This window comes from Calidris pugnax, unplaced genomic scaffold, assembly GCF_001431845.1.
Source record: "Calidris pugnax isolate Ruff unplaced genomic scaffold, ASM143184v1 scaffold56, whole genome shotgun sequence".
In the NCBI taxonomy this organism is placed as follows: domain Eukaryota; kingdom Metazoa; phylum Chordata; class Aves; order Charadriiformes; family Scolopacidae; genus Calidris; species Calidris pugnax.
This window is the reverse complement of record NW_015090839.1, coordinates 15,385,363-15,401,305: the sequence shown is the minus strand read 5'-3', so window position 1 is coordinate 15,401,305 and position 15,943 is coordinate 15,385,363. Positions and strand designations below refer to the sequence as shown.

Genomic DNA, 15,943 nt, shown 5'->3' with positions numbered 1-15,943 from the left:
TTCTTTTTTTGCCCTTGAGCACTTTGAAGATATCATTAGTTAAAATTCTAAAGAGGCTTCAAAGGTAGTACAAGATGCAAAAGATTTCCATAAACAATGATCCTGCAGCTCAGGGAGTCCTTCAATGAAATTCAAGTCCATTCTCCAACTTCACAAGAAAAATGACCTTCACAAAATGTCACTGCTAGCAGGCAATGTGATTATTAAAAATGTATAGACTAAGCAATAAAATCTGAAAGGGCAGAAAGTCCAAACAGCAGTACAGCCCTCAATAGAAGTTTCTAAAAATACTTGTTTCAAAATATATATGCTTATATTTATTACTGCAGGCAGACTTCTACAAACAGGGGAATGTTTCCTGGTTTCATATTTGCAGCCTGACTGGATGGATGCAACCAAAAAAGGCTGCTGCTAAGTAAACAACTTTTACAGTGACATCTGCGCTTGAAATCAGCTGCTGGAAAGTCCACTCTTGGGATGTCCTCAAATAACACCACTTAAAATGTGCAGTGTACAGGAACTGAAATCACCATCACACTGGGAAGTACACTCTTAATTACCTATACATATGTGAATTAATATAGCAGTGCTGCAGTGATCTGAAGATACTTGGTGTCTATCTGTAACAACTCTTTGTTTCACCTAACAATGTACCAAAGTGCCAGGTTTTCTAATACTTCTTTCAGGTTTGAAGGAAGGTGGGAGAGAGATGACAAAACTAGATTTTCAACTGTGTCCAGCTCAGGAGTTAACTGTCTGGTACCAACACCTACCTGCATGCAAACTGCTAAAGAATTAGCAACTCGGCACCTTCACGTTTTACCAGCGCTTTAGCAAGCCTGAATTAAGATTGTTAAACTGTTTCATGGGTAATTTTTTCTTAATATTTTCACCATCAGCCAGCTTTCGCCTGCTGCAGGGGGCCATAGCGTTGGCACAAAATGAATCACAAATCAAGGCTGTTGCTCCTGGCTCTCTTACAACAGCGATGACGACACTACTACGTGGGCAGAAGCAGGACAAAATGATGATGAGATTTCATTCAGAGCTGTCACACTGATGCCTTCATCAGGATTGAAGCTATACACCAATTTCTCAAACCTGAAGCTGATGACTATATAAATTTGCGTAAAATACTAAAATGACAGCAAGGAAGTGTACCCGGTTTCTCCCACGTAAGGTGGTAGTGCAAAGAGGACAGATACATACAAGGTGGAGGTGGAAGACAGGGGTTCCATAGCAGCGGAAGCACTTGAAGGTGAAAGCAAGAGTTTAGGAGAGAGACAGGAAGGCCCGTTTGGAGGTTGCAAAGAAAGGAGAGGTTTGTAGTTTAGATGGGAGAAAGGAATGTGGGAAGAAGGAAGCCTAAGTAGAAAGGAAGAGTTACTGAGAGGAACCCTGCAGCAGGATTGTCCGAAGGGCAGAGATGAGAAGAGCAAGGGCAAGTGAATGAAGTGAGTGGGATGGAAATAAGACTGCACAAGGTGGCTTGGATGGACAATACGTGAGGGAGAAATTCAGAAGAAGCAAAAAGGAAGACAGGACATGATAGAGGTGTCAGGCTGTGGGGGGACCAGGGAGAGAGACAATGGGACAGAAATAAAACAGCAGTTTCTACTCCAGAGAGATGTGCAGACTGACAATTAAATAATTATTTCATGGAACTATTCAGGAAAATAGTCTCATAGACTATTACTCACAATGTCTATGAGAGCAGTTTTTAAATTTCATTGCTATATGAATAAACACAATTTATTTTAAAACACGTTTTTGATTGTTTTCAAAGTGCCTTTTTATTGGAGCTAGGGCATTATGTTCCCAAATCAAGTGATATATTTTTAGATATCTTTGACGTAGTTGTGGTTGCTTAACAGATGGCTCGCTGCCAATTGGTTTCACAGAGTTCTCTGCTGCTTCACTGCCTTTCTTTGCCTCCAAATAAATTAATTTAGTTCAATTCCTAACCTGTGGAAGCCCTCCCAGGCAGATTTTGGAGGATATACCCACTGCAGCCCAATTTAATTAAAAACTAGGACTACTCCTCTTCAAATGTTCAGAAACTCCTTCTCCTCGTCTTTCAGGTCTTAAGCATAGTAAAGTTTGACCTCTTAATAGTAAGCAGTGATCTGAGACAATTCATAAACTCTTCAGCAGTTTTGGGATGGTAATATAGTTTTATCTCTTCAACTAAAATGCAAATATGAGACTGAGAAGATTGATTAAATTAAGATGACAGAGATTGCCTCTGTTGAAAACATTATTTCTGCTGAAAAAGTTAAAATCTATGACTCTGTATAGCATATCATAAAGCTATTTATGTAAATTAATGGACACATTTGCAGATAATTTATATTTAACAGACTATAGAATTTGCATAGATAAAATTTTATTACCTATTTGAGCTTTCCATTGAAAGCAGAAGTCTTGGAAAGGCCTCACCAACTTAATACCTGTATACCCTCTGCAACAGAGCTCACAGACCACAGTCAAAACTCAAAAGACCCGACAAAGAACTACAGAGACAGATCAAATACAAAATAAAAATGTCAGTCACGTCTGTCAACCAGTTGTGTAAGAAGTGTATACTTTAGGAACAAAAACTGCATCTCTCAGCTTGGATATGAGATACCTTCTTCAAGGTTATTCAGTATACCTCTGCTGGAGAGAACACGTGTACCTGTAATTTCTATTCACAAGTCAGCTATTTGAGCTTATTCTCTGCTTCCCTACTCTTATTTTGCAGGGAAGAAAATAGAGCTTACATGGAGCAAGACTGATCAGAGCTTCTCGCCTAAAAATCACTTATCTATTTCTTCTCTTAGCACAATAAGAAATACAGATTGTAGCAGCTGGTTTCTTTCAATACACTGAAAAGTTTTTGGATAAGAATCAGCTTTCAGTCACTCATTCTCACAACCATGTTCTTCCTTGAATTTTTCTTATTCCCTGCCCTCAATAACCTGTTTGACAGTATTCTCTGTCTTTTATGGATGGAAGGCTTGACAAGAACCACACTCTCTGATGTTCTCCAAAATCAAATTTCTTTGTCTAATTGCTCGGTTAATTTGACAAAAGGATAAAAGCAATCAAATTTCCTGTTGCTGCAAAGCAACCAAACTCAAGCAGGTTTGTAAAAGTCTTACAACTTGTCATCGAAGTTAATAACTTTCTAACAATATAGTGGCTCTAACACATCATTGGGGTGCTGCAGCCAGAGATATACCATGCAATGGCTGTCCTTTCACATGTATGCAATTACGATTATCATTGAATTCTCAATGTCAAATTAGTTGTTACAGATCCACGTGAGTCAAGAATGGCCTGCATCCAGAGGGCTTCTGGACAGAGTGGATCCCAGAAGTAGGTGTTTGCTGTCATTCTAGAGCTTTTGACAGATTCATATCCACACCACTGAACCTGGCCACGTGCACCTTAAAAGTAATAGCCCCACAGTCATCATTTCCTCAACAATGAGCTATCCATGAGAACTAATGATGTGGGCCTGTAAAAACCCATCAACTGTTTCATAGTCCCATAGTTGTGGAGAATAACTGATGTAAGGCTAAACTAAGCACCAATCACTATGCTTGGGCTCAGAGGAAGGACTGGTGTTGGCTGGGCAGACATCAGGCTAGCGCTGCCCCTGACGTGTGTTTATTCTTCCTCATGAAGTGACCACCCAGGCTTCTGTCAATTTTACTGTACAGTAGGAAACTCAGCTTGAGTCTGACGAGTCTCCATTTTGATGTTCCTCTTAGGTCTTTTTTATGTTAAATGCTGCTGCCAGGCTTTTATAGAAGTATTTTATATAAAATAAAACAAAATATGTCTAAACATACTGGGGTGACTTACTCTATCACCTTTCCCTCTTATCAATGATGAGCTCTGTGCATATTTTTCCAATAACTGATCTAATGTTTTTTTTCCTCTTCTTCTCCCAACTCAACTCTACAAACAGCTAAAGGTGGATGAAACCTTGATTAATGTAGCCAACTAAAAATGAACTCTACAAACTGGTGTGTCTGCATGCATCAATAACGCATTTCCACTGACAATGATTCTGCAGCCCAGGGAATACTGATCTGAAATTTGCTTGCACTCTCAGCATATCCACAGTGACTCTGCTGCCACCAAGATCCCAAATACCACAGGATGACCCTACAGAATTTACCTGGCTGAGGAACAAAAGCACCACCACAGTAATAACTGTGGCTAGCTTAGATTAGATTGAATACAGACTCTGTTTTCTCTGTTTCTCCCCATATCCATGATTCCCTCTGCCTGCAACTTGCCCCCTCCATATCAACTCACTTTCTTCACTGGGATCCATCATATCACTGTACCTAATGCAGATGACGGGAGACTCAGAGACCAGGAGCTAATTCAATGTCCTTCCTGTTTATAAAACAATATCAGCAAATGATTCTATCAGTACAATTCCACTGTGTATATGACCAGAGAAAACAACTAGCTGGTAGAGGTGCCTCTGACAATACTCAATGAATTATGCATGACCAAGCCGTGAATGTATTTAATTTTTAATAGTTTCGACTCCAATGATAGTTATCTTTGTCAACAAAGAAGTACCTAAATGTATATTAGTCACTAAAGATTTTAGTACTTATTGTAACTTTCCTTAAACAATCTTGTTTTCTTAACTGAAATCAAACTAATCAAAAGATTTAATTCATAACAGTTTCATTCTTACAGCTTTCTTTTTGGGATAATGTTTCACATTTTTATACACAATAAAGAAGCTGAAAATTTAAATGAGTATAGTAGAGAAATCAACACTGTGGAATTTGTAACTTGTTCCTGCACCTCAGTAGGGTTGTATCTTAAGTTTTGAGCTAAACCTGGTTGCATTTGATTTCCACAAACTTCATAGATCAGTGATATGCCTGCCCCATTTGTGTAATAGAAATGTTAATGAAATTGGTGCATGTAGGCAACCAAACCATGTGCATCTTCTAAAGATCACCTCTAATATGTATTAAGCGCTAATAATAGTTTTTTAACCCTGATTGCTAAAAAAGTTTTAAGATAGTAAACATGTATAAAATATTTATGCCAGACAAACAGATCTTAATTTTATGATACTGCCCACCCCTGTATATTGTCATAAAACCATGAGAACAATCATTTTCAGAAACGGGTAACTAAACCAAGAAAACGCTCGCTAAATGCCTGAATGCCTGTCTGCACTGCAAGGAATTCATTTAGGTTCTATGAAGCTGCCCGCTGCCCAGCAGACGCAGAGCAGTACAGGCTGTACAATGCTGTGTGTTAAGCCAGTGTCAAAAGGCAGACCACTTGCAAAAGGGTAGAGGTCAGGAGGATTAACTTGTTAAAACAACAGCTGGAAACAAGCCATCTCACTTGCTCAGAAAGAAGGGTCATGCGCCTACTTCCTTTTTCAGCCCTCTTCTTCAGATGCAAATTCCTGTGCTTTCCACTTCAACTCCACTTCATCTAAGAATAAATCCCTTGCTGTTCAATAAAAGAAGTAGAGCTGAAGACTTGCTGGTAAAGACAGTGACACTGTTCTTCTATTATAAAAACACTGTTAAGATTTTATCTATTATAATAATGAATATATTATATTTATATTTATCTATTATATTATTATTTTAAACTTTCCCTCAGTTACTTCAAACTGTTTTATATTTAATACAAAACATAAAAATCTACACAATCCATCACAACTTTTGCAAAATTCTTCAAAAATTGAACCAGTGGAACAAAACCTGACAAGTAAAAAATTTTGTTCTCTGCAAAGAATGAGGCCACCAGGTAGAAATGTATGCTGCTTTCTCCTAAAAACTGGCCTAATCTCTTGGGCAGTGAAAGAACAAAAAGTTTTTACTTGCAATTTCACTTCTCTAAATAAATAATTTTGCAATGCTTTAGCTCCAACACATTTGCTCCTGAGATTGGGATGTGGAACTCTTTTGAGAATGTTGTCTGTTGTTTCCTATCATTTGCTACCTTCTGCCAAGAACAAATATTGCATATGAAATACTTGCACTTCCAAAACTCCAGTCAGTTTCTGCCACAGGCAAAATAGCACCTCCAAACAATTTCAGACCTCAAATCATCAATTTTGATGATTAAAAGAAAAATCCTTCCTAAAATACACTACAAAGGATGGACACTATAAAGTGACAATTTTTCAAGAATGTACCTCAGCAATTCAAGAATTAAAATAAGTACTTTATTTTCTCTTAAAATTCCCTTTCAGAGTAGCTTTACTACCCAACCAAATAATAAAGTATGTCTAATAATAACAGCCTTAAAGTACTTCTGCCATAACCTAAAAACTCATGGAAAGGAATCTTCAGTGAGATACAGTGATGCAATTCGTGTGTTCAGAATCTGAACAGTTGTCGATTTAGGTACACGTGAACGATGCACTCATTGGAACTGAACAGATTTTGAAAGCCAAAGTGACCTACTGTGCCTTCTGTCAACAATTTCCTATATAGGACTATTTAACTCCTGGTACAAATCACATTTTCTTCCTTCAAGATTCTCATGAAAACCAGTGGATGAGAAGGTTTCCCAAAGAGAAGATGGAAAGTATTTTGTTGAAATTGCTGCAGCACAGAGCACTGAAATAGAAAACAGCCAAATTCTTAACCTACACCAAATGAGGAATATTAAATATATCAAGTTTTCCTTTTCCTCTGAAATTTGATTTTACTATTTAATGAATGGTTTACAATACTTAATAATAATATTTAACAATATAACAAAATACAGTATATTTTCCCTTTATTTCACTGTTCCAAAGATCTTTTCTATACCCATTTCTGTATGCAAAGCACCAGTTTCTTCCAGTTTTAGAAAACATTACAGTATCTTTCATGCACTAGCTACAACCAGTTCAACCATTTATTGACACAGAGTACTGTGACACTGTCACATTACTGTGACAGGGTAATGCTTTCACATTAATGCCAATTTGCATTGTGTAGACTTACTTCCTAACTGCCCAACTCTTATCTTCAAAAGTCTGGAGTTCTTACAATGTAGACACCTTTTAATTAATATAGACATTGCAACAGAGGTATATAAGCACCTCCCCTCACATACACTTCTGCTTTGCTTGAAGCAGCAGACCATGTTGTGAAGAAAAATCTTTTTGCTTTTTAATAAAATTCACTCTGTGCCCAAACTTTTTCAGCAGATTGAAATTTATACTATCAGTGTGTAAAAGTGGATCACTGAGAAAAGTGGTAGCTTTTAACAACTGCTAAGGCAGAGGATATTCTTAGATAGGCACAGGGAACAAGTTCTCTCTTTCTCTGTGTACTTGAAATGTTCACAGGACTGGACTCTTGCAATAAATGCTAAGTGGCTTACTACTGCAGCAATGGTAGTGCTTCAGAGAACAGTAACTACAAACATCATAGCTCTCAGCAGATTAACTTAAGTAAAAAAACAGACAGCGCTATTTCTATATAAGGTATATAGACAATGAAAGACAGTAATTCAGAATAACATAGAAAGGAAATCATATGCACCTAAGGTGAGCTGCCCAATACTATGTGTCTGATTAAATGAGTTAAATAAAAAAAATCCCCATTTAAAAAAAAAGATAACAAGGAAAGAAACAAAGACACAAATATTTCTGGGGAAAATATTAAGTTGTCTTAACAATGTGACAAGCTATTAACAGAAAAACCCACAAGTTCCAGCTAGGTTAGTAAATCCATCTTTGTTATGCTTAAAAAAGCCAAAGATTCCCTCCTGCTCGCAAAGGATGAGTTAATAGCAGCCTCTCATTAAGATACTGCAAACAAAAATCCTAGGGGACAAAGGCATGTAAAAGAACTTTGTGCCTTTCTCTGTTATTCTCATGCCAGGAACTACCAATATTGAAAAGCAAGAATCAGTAAAACTTGTGTGAATTGTAGAAGAGTTAGAAAGAGACCATAGTTTTAGGCCTTACTGTTCATGGATTAATTTTGTATACCACTGCATATGTAAGGACTATTTAGTTTAAAGGAAAGAACTGGCCCATTTGCAGAAAGAAGAGGCAATAACCCAATTGTTTTTCACTCTTGAAAAGGGAGCTGTAGCCAAAAAACTCGGGCAAAAAAAATGGTGCCATGTGTAGGTTTCATTCTGCTTTAAAATCTGCCACTTGAGCAATGTACATGGTTGCAACACTACAGAAAATAAAGCTTATTTCATAATGTCCATCTATAATCTATCTGCAAAAAGATTAGAAGAAAAAGCCTAATTAAGGTGTACAAGTATTTCATGAAAGCAAACAGCAAGAGTGGAAAAGATTTAGTTTTGCTATGATGTACTATAAGAGCAGTAAAGGACTAGTCAAACAAAAGCTTAGGTGCCATCTCAGGTAAAATTTCTGAACCATAAAACTCCTAAGTGAAGTGAAAGAAGCTCCAAAAAATTCAAAATCTAAAACCTGGCTGAGAAAAACAACAGAAAAACGTACTGGGGGGAACAATTGAAGGATGGATGACTGGGTCCTCTTCATGCATAAACTCAGTGAATATATCGGTTTAATTTACTAATTTACTAAGGATATTTGCTAACTATAAGCCATGGATATTAATTTTAACAAGGAATCAGTTAAAACTGTATTATAGCCATGTAAACACCTTTTCCTAGCCTGTACTCTAAATGACATCTTAAGAAAAGGGAACCCAGAGGATGGAGTGATTAAATCTCACCAAATATATTCAACAGAATAAAAGAAAAAATCATGAGTTACAAATTGTGATGCTCAGAAGTAATCGTGTAGAAATAGTATCATCTTGCTTTTTACATCTGCTTTGTATATCTGTCTCCTCATTTTTCTAACAAAAGCTATTACACGCTAAGTAAAGAGGTAACAGCAGACACCTGGGCGCTGAAACTTACTCAGTATCAATATACCTTCAGCAAATTGTTACAAGACTTATGACAGCAAAAGCCTTCATCACTGATGACAATGCATGAACCAAAAGGCATAGGTTATTTAGCATAACACATCATCTGAGGCATTCTTCTCTAAAACTAAAGATTTTTTTTCAAACTAAATCTAGAAGCAAGATATAGACATAATAAAATCTGAATTCCAAGTTGATATGAGTCATTTTCAGACAAATTATTCTTAAAAGAATGGAAAACTTCAACTGAAGCTGAAAGCAGCGATTAAGTGGATCAGGGCAGTGGAATACCTTTTGGAAATGGCAAGTTTAACAAAATAATTATATATCTGTCTTTTTGAGAGCAAAAGACCTGTATTAGTTAGGAATTTGTTTACTTCAGAAATTACACCTTTATAAAGCAGAGACGAATAAGGACAGTAAACTGTAAAAATTTTAATGGAATTTAAATACTGCATTGAAGCAAGAAGAGGATATATGGAAAACACTCTCCTGACAAATAATTTCTAAGGTTTAGACACAGTAAATCAGGAAATGACTATCAGAAATGTAACAAGCTTTTTTATTAGAGATAACAAGGAAGGAAAAGAGTCTAACAAGAGGAAACAGAAATGAGATCCAATTAGGCTGATAACAGGAAATTTAATTATCCTGAAAAGGGAAGCTCTATAAGCTGGAAAGACTTGTAACTCTTCATGACTGTTCCAGAAGCTAACTTTTTGTTGACAAGTGGACAGGATAAACTATAGAATACCTTAATAAAAACAAAATAAAACAAAAAACTAACAAAAAGATCCATTAAAGAATACTACTAATAAAAAAAGACAAAATAATGTTGTAGTTGTAGTTCATTCCAGTAGTTCCAGGGATTCGATAGATAAGATGTTATTCCCAGGGCTTTGTGTGCAAATTTTTCATTTTTTCTTTAATCAAATTTTGACTCATTTATAGGACAAAAATTGGAATGTATTCTTTCAACTAAAATAGATTTAACTGATTAAGATATTTTTACTATAACTTGATTACTGCAGATGGAAAAATGATTTACCTGGATATTTTCAGTGAAGCCACCTGAGACAGCACTGCATCAATTCTCCAGTAGGTAATATTTTCAAACAAGAAAAGTCCATACATACAAGAAAAAGCATTGTGTTTATTTTCCTTCAGTTTCAGATGCTTTTGCACATTTTGTTTAAATTTTATATAACCTGCATATTATTTGAAAACCAGTTGTTTTTATGAGAGAATATTAATTTTTAAAAAACTGTATTAAAATAACTAAAATGGTATCTGGAAAAATGACTTATGGTTCTTGGGATAAGTGAGTTCTAGCAGCATCTTGCAGCCCTGCAGTGCTAGAGCAAATATTCCTCCTTCCTTCCAGCATCTGATGTTGCTTCTCAAACAACAGTTTAGGGAAGCAGAAAAGTAACACTGGGAATCAGAGCTCAGAGAAACAGAATTGCCACCAAAATCTGTTCATGTCACCAGCGCAAAGCTGGTGGGAAGTGTGATACTGCCAGCCGACTGTCTTTAAGAGTTCGCAAAGTTGTGAAAAAAAATATGCCTGGATGAGCAGGGGAGAGTTGGAAAGGCTGAGAAGAGAAAGGACAGGGGAGCCTAGGAGACTGAAGGGAGTAAAGAGTTCACGTCTCTGGTTCCTTGGAGGGGAATACAAGTTTACTGGATTTCCAGAGGTAAATGCAAAGACTGGGATAAAGTTCCTACTGGCTTGGAACATGGCTTGCCGTACTGAGAACTATCCTCCACAGGGACAAGCTGGTGTTGGGAGCATGGGAGCAAGGTGCTCTCCCACAGCATCTCTCTCCAATTCCACAGCTGGTCTTGCACGGGTGATAGAGGCTACTGACTAACGGGATGCTGTCCTGCCTGTACAGTTACACGTCATTTTGCATATTTAGGGTATCTCTGAATATAGGAAAAGTAGTAATATTTTATCTGGAGGGATTAAAAGCTAAAGTTAAAAGAATATTATTACACACAATTATTTAAAGTGTAGGGAGAATTTATTATGAAATTATGACAAGGTTCATTATGACAGAATATTCTGTCCAGTTCCTAGTTGGTACTGGATTCAAAAGCCACGAACAATCGTAATAAGCTAGAAACTGTGGCAGACCTAGGCAAAGAGAGCTCAAGTGAGTTGAATTAAAAGAAAAGAGGCAGGAAATCCTGCTTCTTACTCTAAGCTGTGACAGTGATTTATTCCCTTAGTATGAACCTTACAGATGTCAGCAAATCCTCGTTCTTAATCTGTGAGTGACAAAAGGTTTCTGTAAACTGGCAAATGACCATTCTCCCAGTACACAAAGAGTAGGAAGCAGCAACTAGGACACACTGCAGTTTGCTAATACTGTACTGATCCAATGGCTTTTTTTAGATTAGCTGCAACATTGTTTTTTAAATTAAGAGACCTGTAAAATTTCCTACTTAGCTCCTTTGATCCACTGTATTTACTGAACACAGCTCTACATTCAAACCTTAATCTTTCTGAGCCTCAGCAACAGATTGGTTTTTTCCCCCTCTTGTTACCTACCTTCCATGGATTCTGAGAATTACCATAGGTAATAGTGATGTGTTTAGTACTTAATTACAACTGAATTTAATACTAAATACAGTATTACCAAACAGTAATACACCTATCAAATGAAGTGATGGAAGCAAAGACTAAATACGATTTAACTATTTTTTTTTTTTTTTGTAAGGAGGGAAAGAGTTTTGAGCAGTTCTCTGAAAAAGCTGGACACTGGTACTGAGATCAGTTTTTGGCTGGTATGTTTGAACTGAATCAGATCATGAAGGAGCCAGAAAATATTTTTTCCCCATTCCTTACAATTCCTCTTAATTTTTTCAGACTGGTGCATATTTAGAAATAAAATCTAGGCAGGTGGGCAGGACAATATGATAGAACGGCCAGGCACAAAAGCAAGGAGACAGGACAGCAAAAGAGCAAGTATCAGTGAGTAAGCAGACTCAAAGAGCAGCAAGGGGACACTGTAATCAAGAAGCAGGTGAAAAGGCAGGAGGAAAATGCCAGACATTCAGCAAGTCGATAAAGCAGTACCAAACAGCAGGTGTGCCAAGCAGCAGAAGGGCAATTCCGCAAAGTCAGCAGATGCACTCAGCAGGAAGGCGATGCCAGGCACTCGGAGCGAGAGACAGGGCAGCAGAAGGCCAATGCCCGTGTGCAACCAGATTGAAAGGACAATAAGGAGGCGATACATGCCGTTCAACGGATGGGCATGGCAGTAGGTAGTCAGTGTCAAGCAATTAGCTGGTCAAGAGGTGATGCCAGACAGTCAGGCAAAGGGCCAAGATTTCAGGAGGGCAAGGCCAAACAGCCAGCAGGTAGAGAGAACAGAAGAGAGTTGCAAATGCCAGGCAGTCCCCGGACAGGCAAGGCAGCAAAAGACCAAAGCCCATGAATAATCAGACGCGACTGTCAGCAAGGACAAAACATAAGCCTGCCAACCGATTGACAGGGCAGCAGGGTGGCAGTGCTTTTTCAGTAACTTAGGATACCATGAGTGAAACAGTTGCAAGAATCTAGATGCTCACCCTCTGGTAATATCATTAGATCAGAGTGAACCATGAAAATCCACAGGAGAATAGCACACAAATGGAAACAGCAGATGAGTCTGACCCTAGCACTTGGGGAGGCCATGGGACCTTCCTATAAAACAAAAATATGAGAATCCACAAGAAAATCAAACAAATGGGAAAAATGTGTCTAAAAACTGTTTCTGATGATGATTTAAAAAGCAAAAAAATACTAGCAAAGAATTAGTTCAGAAATGATTGGGTGGGATTGAAGATGTTGCTTACCCCTCTCTGGAGCCCACATAATGGGAATGTTGGGAATTTCTGCAGCAGAAAAACAGAAGAGAAAAGGGATTTCTGACTCCCAGTTCAAGGAAAGCATGTCAATTTAGGACTGGGTAACCTCTTTGGGCAAAAAATAAGAACTCAGTTGAATCTTTGCCCATCCCCAGACACATGCCTTTACTGAGGTTTGCAAAAAATTTAAGAAGCCCACAGCACTTTCATCTCATGACATCCCACCCTTATTCCCCGCAACCACACTTACCTCTAGCACAAGGTGTGTAAGAGGGGAAAGGGGATGATCTTGTGAGCTCATTCCCATATCCACTGCAAAATAGCTCGTGAAGATGAACAGGAGTACCCATTAGCCACTGCCGGCCATTTGTGAGATAAACTGAAGAAGTCATTAACTGTTACTCATCACTAGTGTAGGCTGGTGTTTGAATCTGGCTTAGATACACCCACAATCTAATGAGAAGAATTAGTCTCATGAGTTGTGGGGCAACCCTCTTTTATGGCAGGAGTTGCAAAAGTACAAAACTTATCGACACCTTTTTTTTTTACCTCAAATCTCTTTTCTTTAACTTAAGCACTCTGTTCTTTAACATGGTTGGTTTTTTAAACAAATCAAACCATGTTTCAGAAATCTTAGCTTCTGCTCTATTTCAGAAACACGTCATGAACTCTGGGATGCAAGAACTGAGAAAATCCCAGCAGTAATAAAGTTCAGTAGTTTAACTCATCTGTCATTTCAGTCGTGAGTCTTTTTAATCAGTAAGTACCTTCCTAGTAACTAAAAGTCAACCAACCAGGAATCAAACTTCACTATTTCTGTCCTCTTAAAGTCCATATTGTGTATGTACTTATCTGCCTGCATGTTAACTTCTCATTGGTCACACTGAAAACCTACATCTCACTGGTAAGTCAGTAATATGCAACAGGAATCCAACTCTTCCTTCCCTTGTGAACTGTAGAGAACCTTACACACAATAAAGGAATCACTAATTCTGCTGTGCACTACTGAATTAGCATTTGGAAAGGTCACAGAAACAGAACCCATATCAATTTGCCACGTATACTCTTTAAGGAATACAGTACTAATAGGCTAAGATGAGGGAACATTATTTATACTGTGATTCTCTCAGTATTAGCCACTCATTCTCCTTCTAGCTGAGCAAGACACAGGAATAGTAGAGGCTAACATAACTTCCAATTTAGAAACTGGGGTCATTAAATAGGAATTTCTTCTATATCCAAACTTTCCTGTATCAAACACTACCATTTGGGCTTAGAACAGAACTACAAGAAATTTAGGCAGAGGAGACCAAGTGATTTCCATCGTATGATTAGTAATGGCATAAACCACCCAGGAATAGCATACAATGACTGAAAACAGAGTAGATATTAATACTATAGAGTCCGAGGTACTTAGAGCATGCATTGGCAGCTTTATCAAATCCTGTGATTATGTGGCCAGCAGCAGTTACAGTTAGCTGCACCACACCAAGAACAAAATTGCTAGCACCTTCTCTCCAAAGGGAGATCTTTCGAGGCTCAATGAAAATGAACTATGACAAACTGATCTCAGCGAACCATAAGAAAATGTTTATTTGTGGAAGAAAAGACAGACTTTTTAAATCTAGTGAAAGTTTAAATGTCAATAATAAATAATCAACAGTAGATTATGCACCTCACTATTATTTTGGTTATTCTTACTACAAAATAATTGGGAAAAGGAATATATACACAAAAGTGACAAGAATTTAGATCATATCTATGAGTGGTCTAAATTAAGGTTAAAAAGTAATTATTTTCTTGTCCATAATTGATAAGACTTTCATGCCTGAGTGTGACAACAGTAATTTTGGTTTTCCTTTCTACTATTAAAGCTTCACTGCTCCACGTGGTAGCAATTAGGAGAAAGAGGAAAAGGACCAGTTATAATCCTAAGAATAACTGCTGAAGCCAGCTGCTTTCCAAGACTCTTAAAGTTTCTTTCCACTTAATGGCTGGAAGAGCTCCTACACAGCAGGAAAGGAGCAAATGAGAAATCCTCTACTCTTTAATAAGTATTAGTTTTAATGATCAACTATTTTAATAGTGAGTCATCTTGCTATTCTGGTGCGCTTATGTCAAAAAGACTAACTCACTCAATTTTTGAAACATCTTAAATCCAAACTAGTATTTCCCCTCTAGTTATCATTTCTTTAAGCTGCCTTCATCACAGAGAAGTCTTCCTAACATGCCTATACATTTTTTTGTTAATTTTCTCTGTATTAAGCTTTTATTAAACTCTTTGTAATAGACCATAACCAGAAAAAAATGACACATTAAGGGCAAGAGTTGCATAATTACAAGCCTGATAATGTTTTCAAGATTATTTTGCCTTAACCTGATGTTTAATTTTGTTCAGTTTCCTATTATCTGCTATGAAGAGATGTTTTAATGGAAACTATTTTTAGAAATGCCTAAAAGGGAAAATTCAAAAAGTTCCAAATTGAAAATTTCATTATGTAGAAGTCCGTTGGCAGGCATATCTTCTTCCCCAGTTACAGAAAGGACTGCAAAAATCTATCTACGGTCACAGCTACACTGCAAATAGGAGCCAAGTCAGTTAATTTGACTGTCAAAGATGACTGTATGAGCTGTGGTCCCTACAGTGAATACATGGCAGACATCAGTAATGCCTAGAGGAGGAGAACCCTTCTCTTCACCCTGATAAAAAGTAAATTGTAATCATATTGTTCTTCTGGGTGTACTTTTGAAAGTATTTGGGATCACTGAATATGAAACATTTATCCACCTACAGGATATGCTGAGTCTTCTTCCAACTCCCATCCTTAAACTACCTTGAAATAAAAAAATTAATTGCAAAATTTAAGATAAAAAAGCAAGATTTCCTGTTACATTACTGTGGCTTTGCTTCTCATTCTACGAAACATTCAAATCCCTTACTGCTGTTTTACTACCGTTTTTTTCTTTTCAATAGAGATAGCAAATATTTCATACATGTTTGAAAGACAGAAAACAGAACTTCTGTTTGCTATTTGAGAGTATTAAAGAAATAAAGCAAATAAAAGTTGATCTTCAAATGGGCAAAAATAACCAACTGCTAAACAGGAATTCAATTAGATTTATCTTTAGAATATGGTGATCAGATGACTTTACACAGGAGGTTAATATATCAGTTAAATAAT

General features: G+C 37.2%; 1 protein-coding gene across 13 annotated transcripts in view; it reads right to left on the bottom strand.

Annotated features, from left to right (window-relative positions):
- The window catches only part of GPHN (gephyrin), a 278,428-nt gene that overhangs the window by 109,020 nt on the left and 153,465 nt on the right, over positions 1-15,943 (bottom strand). For 6 of the 13 annotated variants that reach the window (XM_014941950.1, XM_014941953.1, XM_014941954.1 and 3 more), the window contains one exon: positions 12,750-12,788. The exons of 6 other annotated variants lie outside the window; for them this stretch is intronic. In XM_014941950.1, coding sequence (XP_014797436.1) covers positions 12,750-12,788 — 39 coding nt within the window. Of the gene's footprint in view, positions 1-12,749; positions 12,789-13,011; positions 13,105-15,943 lie in introns of those variants that run through there. One more of the 13 variants, XM_014941962.1, reaches the window with a different exon arrangement.